At 40.3% G+C, this 15,499-nt stretch overlaps 1 protein-coding gene across 1 annotated transcript; it reads right to left on the bottom strand.

The window, feature by feature from the left end:
• Nucleotides 1-3,047: 3,047 nt before the first annotated feature.
• On the bottom strand, nt 3,048-9,684 carry LOC139211789 (TLE family member 5-like). Its single transcript, XM_070842178.1, has 7 exons — nt 9,272-9,684; nt 6,329-6,426; nt 5,787-5,850; nt 5,352-5,396; nt 5,197-5,259; nt 5,018-5,092; nt 3,048-4,262 (listed from the first exon to the last, which is right to left on the bottom strand). Exons 1-7 carry the CDS (start codon nt 9,296-9,298, stop codon nt 4,023-4,025), a joined length of 612 nt encoding a protein of 203 aa, XP_070698279.1. The 5' UTR covers nt 9,299-9,684; the 3' UTR covers nt 3,048-4,022.
• Nucleotides 9,685-15,499: the final 5,815 nt, after the last annotated feature.

The raw sequence follows: 15,499 nt of genomic DNA, 5'->3' as shown, positions 1-15,499 counted from the left end.
TAAGAGCTGTGAGGGTGAATCAAAACAGTGAGCTGAAAGACACTAAAACATTGTTTACAACTGTGGAAATATGGACTAACAAGTGATTCCTGTCTATGGGTTCATCTTCTTTCACATTTGATTCATCAATATAAAAATATTGATTAGAGTAGCGCTAAAGTCAAACTTTTAATCCGACACGATGGTTAGGTGCTGACTCATCCGGTTACTAATCCGAAGGGAATTTTTGTAATGCTTTTTTCTTTTAATCACACTGTGACTCTGCATGTTGCGGAGATTCATCCCTCAAAACGCAAACTTGTATGAGTCAACCAAACCTCATACCAGAAATGATTTCATGTAGCTGCAGAATAGCTGACTATCAAACTAAAATGTATTTATTTTAAATCAGGCTCAGAAAAGCTACATTTTGCGACTCTAAGCTTCTATGAGCCAATACTGAAGCATTTTTGTCCTTCAGATTGTTTCAATCTTTGCCCACACAAATGGTTATCAACGACAAATCACCACTCTCAATCACGTCTTTTATTTGTAAGGCACCAGAGAAGCTTCCTTACTGCTAAAAGGTTGATTCATTCTCATTAGAGTACACAGCTGCTTGTTTACATCTTTGTTTTTTTTTTTTTTGCCCCAGGTATCTTAAAATGAGACTGTGTTCATAAACACATTAAACTGGATTTGTTTGCACAAAAAACATTTACAAACCTAGAAAACAATGTTAAGTGTTACTGCCTACTGACAGAATGGGAGAAAAAACAGGAAAAAAAAAAAACAACATGGTATACAACATTGTGCCTCTCTTAACTGTAGGCTCGTGATGCACACATACAACACCAAATCTTCCATGATACACACACGTTAAAAAGCAGCTTTGAAACATACAAAAATGCTTTAAAAAATATGTATATTGATATATTCATATGTATACAAATTGGCCCTTCACAGCAAAAACAAACACACATACCATTCATAAGTCTGAGTTTTGCCAATGGAGGTTTTCTACAGAGACGGACGTCAGCAATAAGAGTGCAAATGACTAACTCATGTGTTCTCACACTCGATATATTAAGGTCAAATCTCCAGGGAGGGAAAATCTTCAGCTCCTCAACACTAGCACAGACAGGAAGAAGAAAAACCGAGAAAAAAAAAAAAAAAAAAAGCACTGAGCCACAACTTAAGTGCTTTTTACATTGAAATAAGGAAGAAAAAGGTTTAAGCTCTGAGCTCAGACGTGCTCAGACAATAAAAGGTGGGTTGTCAAAGCTCTGGAAAGCGCTCACATTTACAGGAGAATAACAGGCAAAGTCTGCTCATCCCGCAGTAAGGTGATAAAGATGGGACAGGAACAATATGGTGACAATGAGGTGAACACAGAGGACTGACCTGCACCTCTGTAGACACTCGGTAGACATCAGCCTTGTGAATGTGACTTCATACTGATGATCACTGACAGAGCGCTGCTGCCCTCTGCTGCCTCAAATATCAACATGCCTGTTTCTAAACCGCACACCTCAGCTGTGTCCAGACCCGTACTCACTGCATACAGTATGAACATTATAGTAATATTTATGGTAAACTGTTTTTTTGCAGTTAGTGTAGAAAGAAATCACACTAAACAGTTTTATGCTTCATTTTAGAAACTGCCAATTACATTAACATCAAAATGTGCTTTCCACATGCTTGTTCCTCAAGTTGTTTCACCACCATCTACCACTGCTTTAGATATGTTCCAGCTGTGTGTGCAGCAGCTCCTCCATTCCGTGCATTGCATTGTGGGACAACAGAGTCCATCAACAGCACACTCAAAAATCAAGGGTCAGTCTGCACGCCGAGTGCTTTGAGCAAACTTTGTCATTGCAGAGTGAGCGCAGCACATAATCAAAACCTGCCCAGCCTAAGAGCAGGGTTATGCTAGAGCTGGTTAATACGCTGCGTCATCTGACCGTGTCAGAATATGAAACTGTTTATGTTTTAAACAGCCACATTTTAAAGAGGGAGGAGAAAGCTAACCGTCTTGGAGAATGTTTACCTGCTGAGCTACGATGATAAGCGTTTAAATAAGGTGGAGGGAGTGCACACTTTTCAGACAGTCTCTCCTGAGGACATTCACGGTGCTGCACTCGTTTGTCCACACGAAAAGTGGCAGAAACGGTTGAGTAATGAATGGAAAGAAAGAGGGCTAGAGAGCGGAAGTATCCTGGTGCCTTAAGTGGATTTCAAATCCATACTACATACAAAAAAGACAGGTATTAAGTATGTAGAGTGTTCACACTAGCCTGGTTAATATGGCTGTCTTTTTGTGGAAATGTTTCATTGAAGTGGATTAAAAATTGCTAAGTGATGTCTATTTCTGTATTCTATTTCAACTTCAAGAAAAGTAAGTAAATCAGTTAAGTAAATAGTATATACTTTGTATGTATTTTACATTTAGAGCATTACTATGCAGAAAATGCTCTAAATGTAAAATCAGCAGAGAACGGGTCACAATAATTGGTCACAAGCACAAGAACTGACTGAAAATCATGTTTAAATGTTGTTTTCTGAATGAACGCTTGTTTTGTTGTTGCTTACAGAGCTTTAGCAAGTCACCCCGGACACATTCTTCATTAAAACAACGGAGAAAATGAAAGAAAAGGGAAGATCGTCCCTCGACAATCGGACACAAGTCAAACAAGGCAGGAGAAGACAGGTGCTTGATACAGTCTCAGTATAAACTGAAGTGTGCTAACTTACAGAAATACAGTACATGTATACGTCTTTTACAACCGTCTGGTTCTGAAGTTTACATCCTGTTCAAGTTTGTCTCGGTCAGTTAAAGGTTGGACCAGTATGAGGACGGGGCGGGAGAAAGGGTGAGGAAAATACAAAAGGTGCTTTGAGAAAAAAAAAAAAAAAAAAAATTTCAAAAGTTAAATCAAATAAGTGTTTTCTTCTTTCCGGTCACATTCACTTGAGCGCACACAGACACATTTTGACCGTCTACTTAGCCTGTCTTTAACGTCACGAAAACAGCATGTCAAAATAAAGTCTTTTTTTTCAAATCTTGAATTCTTGTCATTGAAAAAACGAGCCATGGTCCAAGCCATGTAGCATGCGTAGCAGCAGCTAGGCCTATCAAAAACTCAAATGAACCCCAAGGATGGGCATACTACCAACTAAAAACTAAGGTTTTTGATGTATTATAGTCCCATTCATTTTGGGATTGAGGTACACAGCTAAAGTAGCGCATCCAGTGGTTGGTCGTATGGAAACGGAAAAAACGGTGAAAAGCTGAATGGTTTGTGTTTGAAGGGTTTGAATGCACCTGACGAGTGAAATGTCCCTTTAAAAACATCCCGTCTCACATCAGACATTTAATTTGGATCCAAGTACATAAACGAACGGCATCACTGTCCGAACAGCTCCAGTAAACATTTTTCATTTTGGAAAAAAGGTGATGGAGCTATTGGATGTGATGAGCGGCGGGAAAGGAGTTAGAGGGAACCGAGATGTTGTTCAAACTGAGACAAGCAGACAGGGGCCAGTAAGAAACAATCAGATGGACTAAAAGAGGACATGGAAAAAAAAAAAAAACACTGAAAGGAGATTTGATAGCGAAAAAAGTAAGAAGTATAAACCTGTGAGAGGCAGATCCATTTAAGGGACGCTGCTGTCAGCTTTCATCCTCAGCTCTCACTCCAATTGGGAAAACATTTATCTTGGTTAAGCCTAACAACAGTGGCTTACACTAAAAAGCATCTATTTAAAAGTCTAGAAGCCTGAACTGAGTCTATTACCACTAAATAATAAGAACATTTAACTCTCACTCAGCCATTCAGCTGTTTCCTTATCCGCACATCCAAAAGTTCCAACTCCGTCCTCTCTGCTTGTCGTCATCCCTGCAGTTCCTCCTCTACATCAACACCCAGCAGACAGGCAGTCAGACTTACATCAATCTCCATTTACAGTTACAGTTTCACCTTTCTCTTCCCCCCCCACCCGACACTTCACACCCCTCTCCAAACCTTCGTGTTGTGTCTGCGCTAGTCTGACTTGTCCCCGTCCTCTCCTCGCGGCGCTCTCTCGGCGGACTCTCTGGCCTTGTCCTCCTTCACCACTTGGGCCTGACCGTGGGAGTAGTTGGCCAAGATGGAGGACAGGGAGAGCAGGCCGGAGCTGGAGGAGACGGCGGGCAGGGAGGGAGGGGTGAGGCCCAGGGGCAGCGGGGTCACAGGTAGGGCCAGGCCCTGGAGCTGGGACAGGTGTTGCACCTGGAGCTGTTGCTGAAACACACACAAGGTACAAACAGTGTGAGTTCATAAATTAGAGCTTCTGCTTTGCATGTTTCAATTAGCACCTAATAATGTTATTATTCAGAGCATATTGTTATTAGCATTAATATTCACCATTTCATTGATTTGCGTGTTACGTGTTTCTGTGCTCACGATGTTTGGCATGAAGTCACACCAACAAGCGGGACATCCGAGTTCATCCATAAAACAGGTTGTGCAGTAGTGACTACTCACAACGCTACCTGGGGAACCATGGTAACTGGCGAGCCACCCGTTAAGACGCTAACCAGCCCTGAACATGTTAGAGCTACTCAGCCTTAATAGCTGTCAAAACTAACTAGCTTGCTGGCCGCAATTATTTTTTAAAGGATGTATTCGTAATTTTTTTCTTATTTTGAACAAGATTATTTACACATTATAACTAGATATTGTTAATGTCATGACATTTTTCTGTCTATTTTCTGCTACATATCAAGCAATTCTATCAAATTATATCATCATATTCATTCTGTCCAGCACCATTTATTTATTCTTTTTTTTTTTTTTTACAAAATTACAAAATCTCATCAAAACTATAAATATTTCTTATTATAACCTGATACTTTGATATGTTGTAGTAACAAGAAACATTTGTGTCTTAGACAAAGAGTCATTGTGGCCTATTGACTTTATATACGATTTGATTTAGTTTTATTTCATGCTTGGGATGAGACATGATTCGTCCATCCTTCATTCATCAAGCTCACCCGTATGATGGAGTTCATCTCGGGAGGCGTGACTTGTTTGGCTCTCTCTATGGCACCCATGACTTGCTGTTGATGCTGAAACAGAGAAAACACATCCACATCCATCCAAAGCTTGACATGCGAGTACATTTATATGGCTGGAAATCAAACCGCATTCATGAATGCGTGAGAGCCATTACCTCTTGTGACAGGTAAGGCAGCACCTGAGCACAGATCCCATTCAGTCTCTTCACTATTTCAGCCTGAAAAGAAAAAAAAAAAGGGGGGGGGGAAGGGTCAGGTTACCAGATCTGGGCCACTTAAAGAAAGATTCCTTATAGGAGACAGTGATTACCTGTTTGTGCATTTCAATGTTCAGCCCGTAGGACATTTCATAGTACTATAAACCAAAAGAAGGAGAAAAAGGCAAACATTAGAATACACCGCAGCTGTAGACTTTCTGTACATTTTAAATACACCTACACAAACACACGCTGAGAAACAGCCTGGACTCTGCAGCGAGAGAAAATCACACAGGTTATGTGTGTGCATATACAGTGTGTGGATTGATTGTTTTTCTCATGGGATCACTGGCCTTCAGGGAAGCTTTAAAAGTATTTATCTGTTGCTGATCAAGTGGAAAGCGTTCCCTCACATATTTGTGATTATGCACGACTGAATGAATAAATGAGAGACGGTCTAGACATTCCTGGAGTAAGCTGGGTGTAACACTGAGTGACTTTGGTTGGTATGTTAAAGGAGATCAGATAAAGATAAAACAGCCACTTACCATGATGTAGTGACGCTGCATCTCTGACTTTTCAGAGGCCAATTTATCGCACTCCAACTTCAGACTGGGTAGAGAGAATATAAATGTTAAACAATACATGTCCTGTATCCTGTATGCCAAGGAATAATTCAACGTCATTCCATCCTTATGCTGAGCTAAGCAGATTGCCTGCAGGCTGTAGCATTACATTTACCACTACCTTCCCTAATACAGACACACAAAACAAAAGTAAAAGTAAAAGTAGGTGCAGAAATTTAAAAAAATAAAAATCAAGATGCATCTACGTTAAGGCAGCTAATCACACATTTGTGTTGCCACATTCCCAGAAAATGACAAAAAACTGAGCTCAAAGCGCAGATTAAAACAGAAGGAAAATGAAACTTAAAGGATTTCCTCAATATGAGATGCATCTCTGAGAGGGCAGAAACGCTGCCTTGACCGGAGCTTTTCCACCCAGGTCAGCTGCCACGATAATAAACTTGGAGAAAATGTTTCACGCTGAGATTATATTAAGTGTGTATGTGGTTGGGTCAGCTGCATGCCTGTGGTACTGTGCTTGGAGGAACTGGAACTCATCCTTGATGCGGTCACAGGAGTCGGAGGTGGTGAACTTGAGGGGTTGACTGGACTGAGAGGACGCCTGGGAAACAGGACAACATGATCAGCTTTTATACAACTGCACGGAAATGTGCTCTCTCGCTGCAGGGTGAAGGCCTGTGAAACGCTGCTTGGGATGCACGACCTTTGCTTAAACATTTCCCATCCAGTCCATTATTAAAGAAATTACAAATGTCTTGTATTGAAAGTGTGCTTTGGTTTGTTTAGAAACAGTAGTTTGACTTCTGAGATTAACCTCTTGAGAGGATAGCTAAAATGAAGGTCAGCGTGAGGGGAAGGATGCATTTATGTTTAACTGGCTGACAAAATTGATATGCAACATCTGTCTTTAGAAAACCACTGGCCAAACTCTCCCGTGATTGAGGAAATGTGTTTACAGAGCGCAAGATTAAAGTGCGCCCATGCTGACCATATGTGAGAGGTATTTAGAGGCTGCGTTAGAAGTCTGGATATGTATAGACTACACTTAAACCATCAGTCCAAAGCTGTAATCCAGGGTTTATCTAATGCCCTAAACCTCATTACTCTCTAAATAAGTGATGCAAGGGCAAGAGGTTTCCAGTGGGATTATGGGACTGAACTGAGAGGATGGAGTCACCCGGTTTGAAAGTGCGGGGCTGAAACTCTGTTTCCAAAATGCACAGTGCACTAGTGCGCCATTTGTAATATAGTGGTAGAACTGTTAGTTAGGCGTACATGCTATATTTGTTTATTTGATCATTTTTAAATGAGACCGGAGTACAGGATAAAAAAGAAATCATTAGAATATTGTAATGGTGATAATGTAACAGTATAAATTATTAATGAAATAACAGCGATATGCTCACACAGACAGCAGCATGATTAAGCACAAATAAATGTATTCTAAAATATCCTCCATGTAGGTTTCGTATAAAAAGAAATGAAAAACACAAGCGCATCATGTTAAAGAGATGTACTCAAAATCAATGGAGCCTCTCACCAATTCCTTTACGTTGCCCTGTCGGTATCAGTGTGTCAAGTTTCACTCTACTCTGTGGACAATCTCAGAAAAACGGAAGACCGTCTTTCCAAGATTAGTTTTTACCGCAGGACGATATCAGAACATGTCAATATAATTTTTGAAGTAGTCCTTTATTGATGAATAGAGTGTGTGTTGATCTCGCCTGACAGAGTGAGGGCCAAGACACAATTACGGACGCCATTTGGGTCTGAGAGCTGAGCGACAGACAGCATCCAGATGTTTGAGGTCAGAGATAGGAGCATAACATCAGTCTCATTCTTTGTGTGACTGGAACTACTTATTATTTTAGTATTTTTGCTTGAAAATTTCCATAAATTATTAGTTGTCTATCAAAACAATTGCAGATATTTGGGTTGGGTTTTTTTGGAATCCACAAACTGATTAGTCTAGAGGTGCAATAATAAGTTTTAATTAATTGATTAATCCATTGACAGTCAGCAGCTTAGAGTTCTCATTTCGGTCTTTTTTTAAGCAACAATACCAAACACTCTGTGGTTCCAGCTTCTCCACGGTGAGGATTTACTGCTTTTTTTAGTCTCTTTTATATCAGTCTAAACTGGATATCTTTCATTTCAGGGCTTTTATGAGACAAAACAAGACATCTGAAGACATCTCACTGACTTTGGAGAGCTGTGACGAGCACCTGTCACTGTTTTCTGATATTTTAAGGCCAAAACAAGAAATCAATTGATCTACAGAATAATCTACATCGTAATGGATAATGAAAATTATCTTTGGCCGTGATCTTGTTGTTTCACCTCAATGCATTTGAATAAATAATAGTATTAATTCATCCTCCCGTCTGGTAGGCGCTACAGATCACTGTACACCAAAACCACCAGACAAGGAGGCCCCCAGGCCGTCACCCTGGTGAACTCGCACTAGCCTCAGTCTCAGGATCCACTGTACAATAGTTCCACACCCCTGCACATGTGCAACATTTTGCACTACTTTTTTGCACTACACCTACTTCTATTATACATACCGTTGTTGTTAAAGAGTTATATATTGTTTGTACTGTCCTGTATTCTCTTCCTACTGTTGGGTTAGGGTTACTTTACTTCCTCACTGTACAGAGAGTCAAGCTTCACCGAGTCAAATTCCTTGTTTGCCTATTCAAACTTGGCCAATAAAGTTGATTTGATTTTTTTTTAATTTTAATTAGCATGCTGTGTTTGTGGTGGTGGTGCTTAAAAAGCCTAATTTGAGTCTAATTTTGGGTTCATTTCTTTCCTGACTGAGCAAAGTTTGAAAGGCTGTTACAAAAATCACATGGAGTGATTTTCCTGCAGCTTTTTGCCTTTGAAGAGCAACTTTTTTTTATTTTGTCTCATTTAGCTGTAAGATGACCAAGCTACAATGCAATTTAGAGCTATGTTAAATTAAACCCAGCAGCATTTCTATTTCTAAACACGTAATTTTAGACACATTTCTAAATTATTATCACATCCATCTGATACATATACATCCTCTGCCCTTGTATTTCTGCTGAATGGTTTGTTGACTGTACAAACAGTGGAATAAGCTAACCAGCGCAGAATAACTTGCTCTCAAAGACTCCACCACCAACTTAAATGAGCTGTTTTGACCAACAGCTAGCTTACTTCTGACTGTGTTCCTCAGCCAAATAAAGACAAAGAAAGTGTTACAGCTGGTGTCCGGATTCATTTAAAGTTTGGAGCGGCCATGTCTGCTCCGCTACATCGGTGCAAACGTCGCGAGGGAGGTGTGGGAGCAAAAGGTCCGGCTTTGTGAGCAAGGCTGACAGCTAGGTCGGTATCAGCTGTCGGTGGCTAGCTAGCGTTAGCTCAGCTGGCTCGGTGTTTTAGTTTCCTAGCGGGACAAGTCCGACTAACCAACTTACCGAGTGCCTTGATTGAGGAAACATCATGTCAGCAGTGAGTTTCGCCTTGTTTCCTTGCTGCAATCGAAGTACCAGGCTAGCTGGCTAAGCTAACAGGTCCCCAGATATTATTAAATGATTGGAGACGCTGTTCGCACTTTGTACTCTGTCATCGTTTAAAATAACGTTAGCTAACGTCAAAGCAGCGGCAGCCGAAGATCGTCCTCTGGTCTCCGGTGTCGGACAAACCGCAGCCTCCGAGGACGAGCGGGCTAGCGAGAATAAAACGCTCTTCAAAGGGGCATCAGGGGGGTTTTTTGGGATAACGTTAACGCTACACCTCCCCGGGGAAACCCTGGATGTTGACACATGAGCCCCCGACTTTCCTCTGCTTTGAAGAGAAGAGCAGCATCACCCGGAACACAAACCGAGCGGCGGAGGAGCGGGCGCCCCGTGTGACACAGAGCTGAACTGAAGCGCTCAGGACGGCGGGCAGCCAGGGAGGCCAGGGCCGGAGACAGAGCCCCGGGGGCCCCGAGGCACAGGCGCACACCCCGGGCATGGATGACCAGAAGCACCGTGGTGGAAAGCAGCTGAGAGCATTAACTCAAGTTTTTAGATGCTTTACTTTAGTATTTCCATTTTATACAACTTTATAGTTCAGTTCAATGAGACAATAAGCTATTGAACCCCACCTTTGGCAGCTGCAGCATTAAGTGATGTAATATTATTATTACAATCCAGAAACATAATATATATATTATTCTGAAATTAACCATTCAGCTTAATCAATACTTCTACTTTTGGTACTTTAAGTATATTTTGATGCTTGTGCTTTTGTCTTAAGTAAACATTTGAATGCAGGACTTTTAAACTTTGAAACCCTCACATCCCAGATTTGACTTTACATCAGTTGTTTTTGTTTGGGACTTTGCATCATTACATTTCTGTATCAACTTTAGGAGGTACTACCTCAGAATGTGTCCATGTATTGTAATGGGACCATTAATTAATTATTCTTGCATAAGAGTGCTTATGGTCTCTTTGCTGTGTGTAGTCCTACCCCCACCGTGCACCCCTCCTGCCAGGCATTTATGACTTTTATCCACATGTATTTTTGTCCTTATGATGCCACAACTAAAGAGTTGCTTTAGTCAGAGATGGTCAAATCCTACACACAAGAAAACTCCATCTACCAGTTAAAGTGTCCTCAAATCCCAAAATGTAATACAGTGCAGTAATATTTTATAGCACCTCCCAAATCAGTTCCTGGACATGTCTTTAAAGCTCCACCTAACTGTACCCAGTTTCTGTTTTTGGGGTTGCTATCGGGGATTATAACTAAACCAAAAACCTGAAGACTTCCCATTTTAAATGACTCTGTAGGCAAGTGGCTGCCTGATTTGTGTACATCTCTGGTCAGCAGACAATATCTATCCTGATGTGGGGCCTTATTCACTGGTTAAACACGGAGCAGCATCTAAAGTCAGGATAATCCACAGCGGGACAGCCAGACCCTGACAGATATTTAATAAATTTAGCAAATGAAATGACAGACGTGGTCACACAGGAGCAAAGGAAACCATATGCTACCACTGGAAATAGTATTTTGTTGAATTTGAAACTTGAGATCTTTGCAAGTCTCAGTGCTGATACTTATTTTTGATCTTTAACATGATAAAGGAATACGTACTTGCTGGACACAGTAAGTGACCTCAGAAACATGCTGCGTTACCTCAGACTTCAGAAACTACAAACTAAAACGTACAAAATGATGGAACCCACTCAACACACATATATACACACCATGAGCAAGTATAGGAACAAATTTATTTCAATTTAAAACAGATACCTTGTCATTATGTTTCTCTCTTAGAAGGCGGCAATGATCATAAGTCATGTTCATGTTTGAATGAGGATCAGGCAACAGTGGTTGAAACAATTACATGAAACACATAAAAAAATATGGCAAGAGTTATGTAAATCAATAATCGATAATAACCAACTGATTGAACCCCCTTCATCAAGGGCTCTGCTTCAATGAAAACATCAAAGCCCTCACTTCCAACACAAAATAAACAGCACATGCAATTATAATTACAGTTTCTTAAAAAACAGCAGATTATCTTTTAAATCTTCAATCTTAAATACAGAATAAAGTCTTTGTGTGTACTTAATCATCTATCCTTTTAGTCTCCGGTGTGTTTTATTTAAAAAGGGGGACCATCTCAGGTGGTGGTCCTTTGATGATGACCACAGCGTTGGCACTTAGAGAGAGCCTGGCTCTAGAGAGAGTGGGATTGGCACACTCAGTATAATACATAATTTACATTTGGTTTACATACAAAATAAAAGAAAAAACAAAACAGCATTTTATACACCACTACACAATTGACCTTCAGGTTTCATTGGAGTGAGGAAAAATAAATCAAGTGGTCCTAAATAATAGTGTTCTGGTAATGTTTTCTTATCATACAGGAAATGAAAACACACACACCCACACACACACACAAAAAAGGGAATAAGATTTAAGTTTTGAATATGCACCGACTCCACGCTGACGTCCAACAGATAAGTTTGATTCCACTTATTCTGACGACAAGCCCACAGGAAGGGACATCACACAACCACGGCCACCCAAAAAGGACACATGATCATGATCTGAAACCGTAAAGGGCCGGCAACACCATCTTTCGTTATTCAAGGCGATGAAAGGCAATAAATAAGTGTCGTAGTGAAAAACCAGTCCAGTCTTTCCGCTGGTCGTCGCTCAAAAACGGACAAGACTGAAAGAATGAGAAGGAGACTTAAGTTTCATAACGACTGCCTTCCCTCTTTCCAGCTCGTATATGTTGAGATTAAATGTGTCACAAAACACACTGTGCAACACCAGGCTGCTAACACACTACCAAACCCACACTAACGGCCAGACAGCCCATCACCATGTGCGCATGAGTCGTAGTGTCAAGTTTAATAATACAACGTGGATGGTCACCATTAAAGTGAGCTGCACTCAACACACAGTAAGTCTTAACACAACTACTGATAAATACTTGGGTATCCATACTGGTAGATCGCTCTGCTGAAATACTGGCATCCAGACCCTCTTTATGACAGCACTGCAACAGTTGGCTATCTGCTTCTTCTGCTCAAGGTTAGTGTCACTTTCAGTCCCCCCCAAAAGAATGGCTGTTAAGGACCACACTGGCACTTAAAAATATATATATGCATGTATATTTTAGCCCCATTAACTTAGTGTTCAAACTTTACATTACTGCTTGCCATTTTTTGAGCATACCGCAAGTTTTTAGATTGATTTCCTATCATTTCAGCAGCCTTTGGTTTCTGTTCATCTAAGAAATCGACATTTAGGTGACCGAGTTTAGAACACAGACTGATGGAAACTCATCTTAGTTGTAAAGGTGCATGGATCAGATATGCCGGATTGTTTATTGGTACAGATATTGGTCTTGTTTGGGTGCTTGTGTACTGGCACACGACCAGTCCACATGAACTTGTTTCTTTCTAAGTGTTATTGTCAACATTAATGTTTCCTCTATCAGTTACATTCATTAATAAACGACGCACAGTGCGACATAAAGATTTTAAATTTGGGCAAAAAAAGAGCATTACTGCCTGTAGATCCTTGAGGTATCACAATCAGGATCGGTAGACTTCAAAAGCAAGAAATTACCAAATTCACATTGTTCTTTACATTTCATCTGTTTGTTTTAGGGTGTTTCCATCATGAAAAATAAAAAATACTAATAAAACTAAAAATGTGAATAAATGTCTACAGGGGTATGGATCGTCTTTGAAAACTGGGTTTAAACTCTGTGCAACCCTGCTGCGATGAACGCAAAACCAACAGCTGCAGGTTAAGTAGGAAATCAAATTACAAACTGGAGAAATGGTCGACAATCAAGTGTGTGATTTGCAGTTAATGGGTCAAAACATGCAAAGCCGCAAGCATGATCATCACTTGGCTATCAGCTACGCGTCAAATACTTAGGGAAACATGCAATACTTGTCCTGGTAGTAGTGTCTTTAGTGATAAGTGTCTCTATACTGCATGAGGTATTACAGGTAACACTACGATACCAATGCAAAACTAGTAGTGAAGGTCAGAGAGCCAGATACTGGGTCCAATTAATTCACCAAAGGGCCGAAGAAATACATAAAGAAAACTGCTTAGTGTTGGTAAACTCTCTACACACACACACACCTTACGTTTGCATTAACACCATGCCTATACTTGTTATAGCACATACTGCAAGTATTCTCCATTTATAAACAAGGATTAGTAGTGGATGACTTGGTTCACTGTGGTCCTGTACTCCACTCCCCGCTGTCTGATGCCTGATGCACTGTGATAGCCCTTAATGAGGATGAAGGATAAGTCACCTGTAGAAAAGGTCAAAGACCAAAAAAAGTATATCTGCACTTCACTGGCACTATCAAAGCAAGCCTCAAAAAACTGGAAATTAACGATGCAAAAAACCAACAACAGAATTTTTGTGTTAAATTACAAATAGCAAGCATGGACCGCATGGGTCTTCAATCACTGATAAAAAAAGTCCACCTACGTTCGTACTGTACATTTTTCTAGGTATGCATTACAGCGCTGCGTCTATAAACCAAGAGGAAATACAAGTTTCTTTTTTTGTTTTTTTTAAAAATCAAACAAAACGAATGTGAGGGCTCCTAAAGAAAACCAAACAGTATTATCATGGATGGAGATGTGATGGCAAGTACAACTGGAAATGTCTCAATAAGAAATAGAAAGCAGAGAAAAAGTCCTTACTATACCAGACATTCGTTTTTTACAGCAGTTCAGACTCAAGTAGGCTCCGCCATGAGAAAAGGAGCACTTCAACATGACAGAATCAAAAGCAGTCAAATTATCAACACCTTCAAACCTGGTCCATAAATTAGATAAATAAAAAAAAAAATCTTTAATTACTCTTAAAATCATCTTGTCACCATACTGTGAAGATTTTTACCAGCCCTAGTTAGTATACTCAGGAGCCAGAGCTGGTGCAGTAGTGTGGAGTCGAGAGGCTGGTTGGGAGGAACCTCTATTCTCTGACTATTGCTCCTTGCCGATCGTTTCCTCAACACCACTACTCAGCTCTGTGTAGTCCTATTAATCAAGTGAACAAAATCCATAATCACAGTATCACTACTACCATAAATTCATAGGAAAAAACTGTATGCTAATGAAAGAAGTTGATACTTTTTTTGTCGTTTTTTTGTCGTTTGTTTTTTGCCAAAGATGGTGTACCACAGAGCGTTTTTGTACAGGAGTGTGTTGTGTATATGTATTTACAAACAAATATACACAAACAACATTTGCAGACTTCAGAGTGCGTTTTCTGTGAAAGGTTCATAGCCCCCCCCCCCTCTCACCACTCAACAGCAAGCAATCTTTCTATAAACAAAGTGACTATACAGTAAAAAAAAAAAAAAAGTAAACAGAAGCACATCCTGATGCGATGACTATGCCACCATCAGGGAATGTGTCTGATTGGACGGTCGAGTGACGCAGGTGTGACGTCATCAGGGATGTTACTGCACAGATTCCATTCACACCTTGGGGTGTGGGCGTGTTTGATTTACAGCTTTTATTTTGTCGAATAAGCTACTTGCGGCCCCAGCTGCGGATGCGCTCTGTGGGCTGATAAACACTGATGCCATCACACTCCCCTCCGCATCTGCTTCCACCAATCAGAGCAGAGCCTGTGTCGAAAGCAGGGTCCTCTCTCACCCGCTACTAGCTTTTCGTAATTAGGGTGTGGGGGTGTATCAGTGGAGCCAGATGCTGTGAAGGTCACATGGAAGATTGTCCTTTTGAATCCATACAGAAAACATCTGGCAGAGGGAAGCGATGCGATTAACTTAAACATAAAACACAAATCCCACAGAAATCTTTAAAGGATACTTATGTCAAGTAAATTTCTGGATGCTTCTTTTTAGATGTCTTTGTTGCAAAGTTTTAAAAGTTTTTATAGATTTTCTTACCACTTCCTATCACCATTCCTTTTAGCCATTATTTGTTAAATAGAAGTAGACGTAGCAACAAATTTCTATCATTAAAAACATTTTAAAAATCTCAGCAATGAACAGATTTTGATTAGCTATGTCTTGCCCTCTCCTGCTTTTTGTCTTAAGTGTGTTTACATATGCATTTACTTCATAATATATATTTACTATTTTTTTGCGATTGCAATGCTCACACTGGTGGGTACA

The sequence above is a fragment of the Pempheris klunzingeri genome, chromosome 13, assembly GCF_042242105.1.
Source record: "Pempheris klunzingeri isolate RE-2024b chromosome 13, fPemKlu1.hap1, whole genome shotgun sequence".
Lineage (NCBI taxonomy): Eukaryota > Metazoa > Chordata > Actinopteri > Acropomatiformes > Pempheridae > Pempheris > Pempheris klunzingeri.
This window is presented reverse-complemented; position numbering and strand designations above follow the sequence as displayed.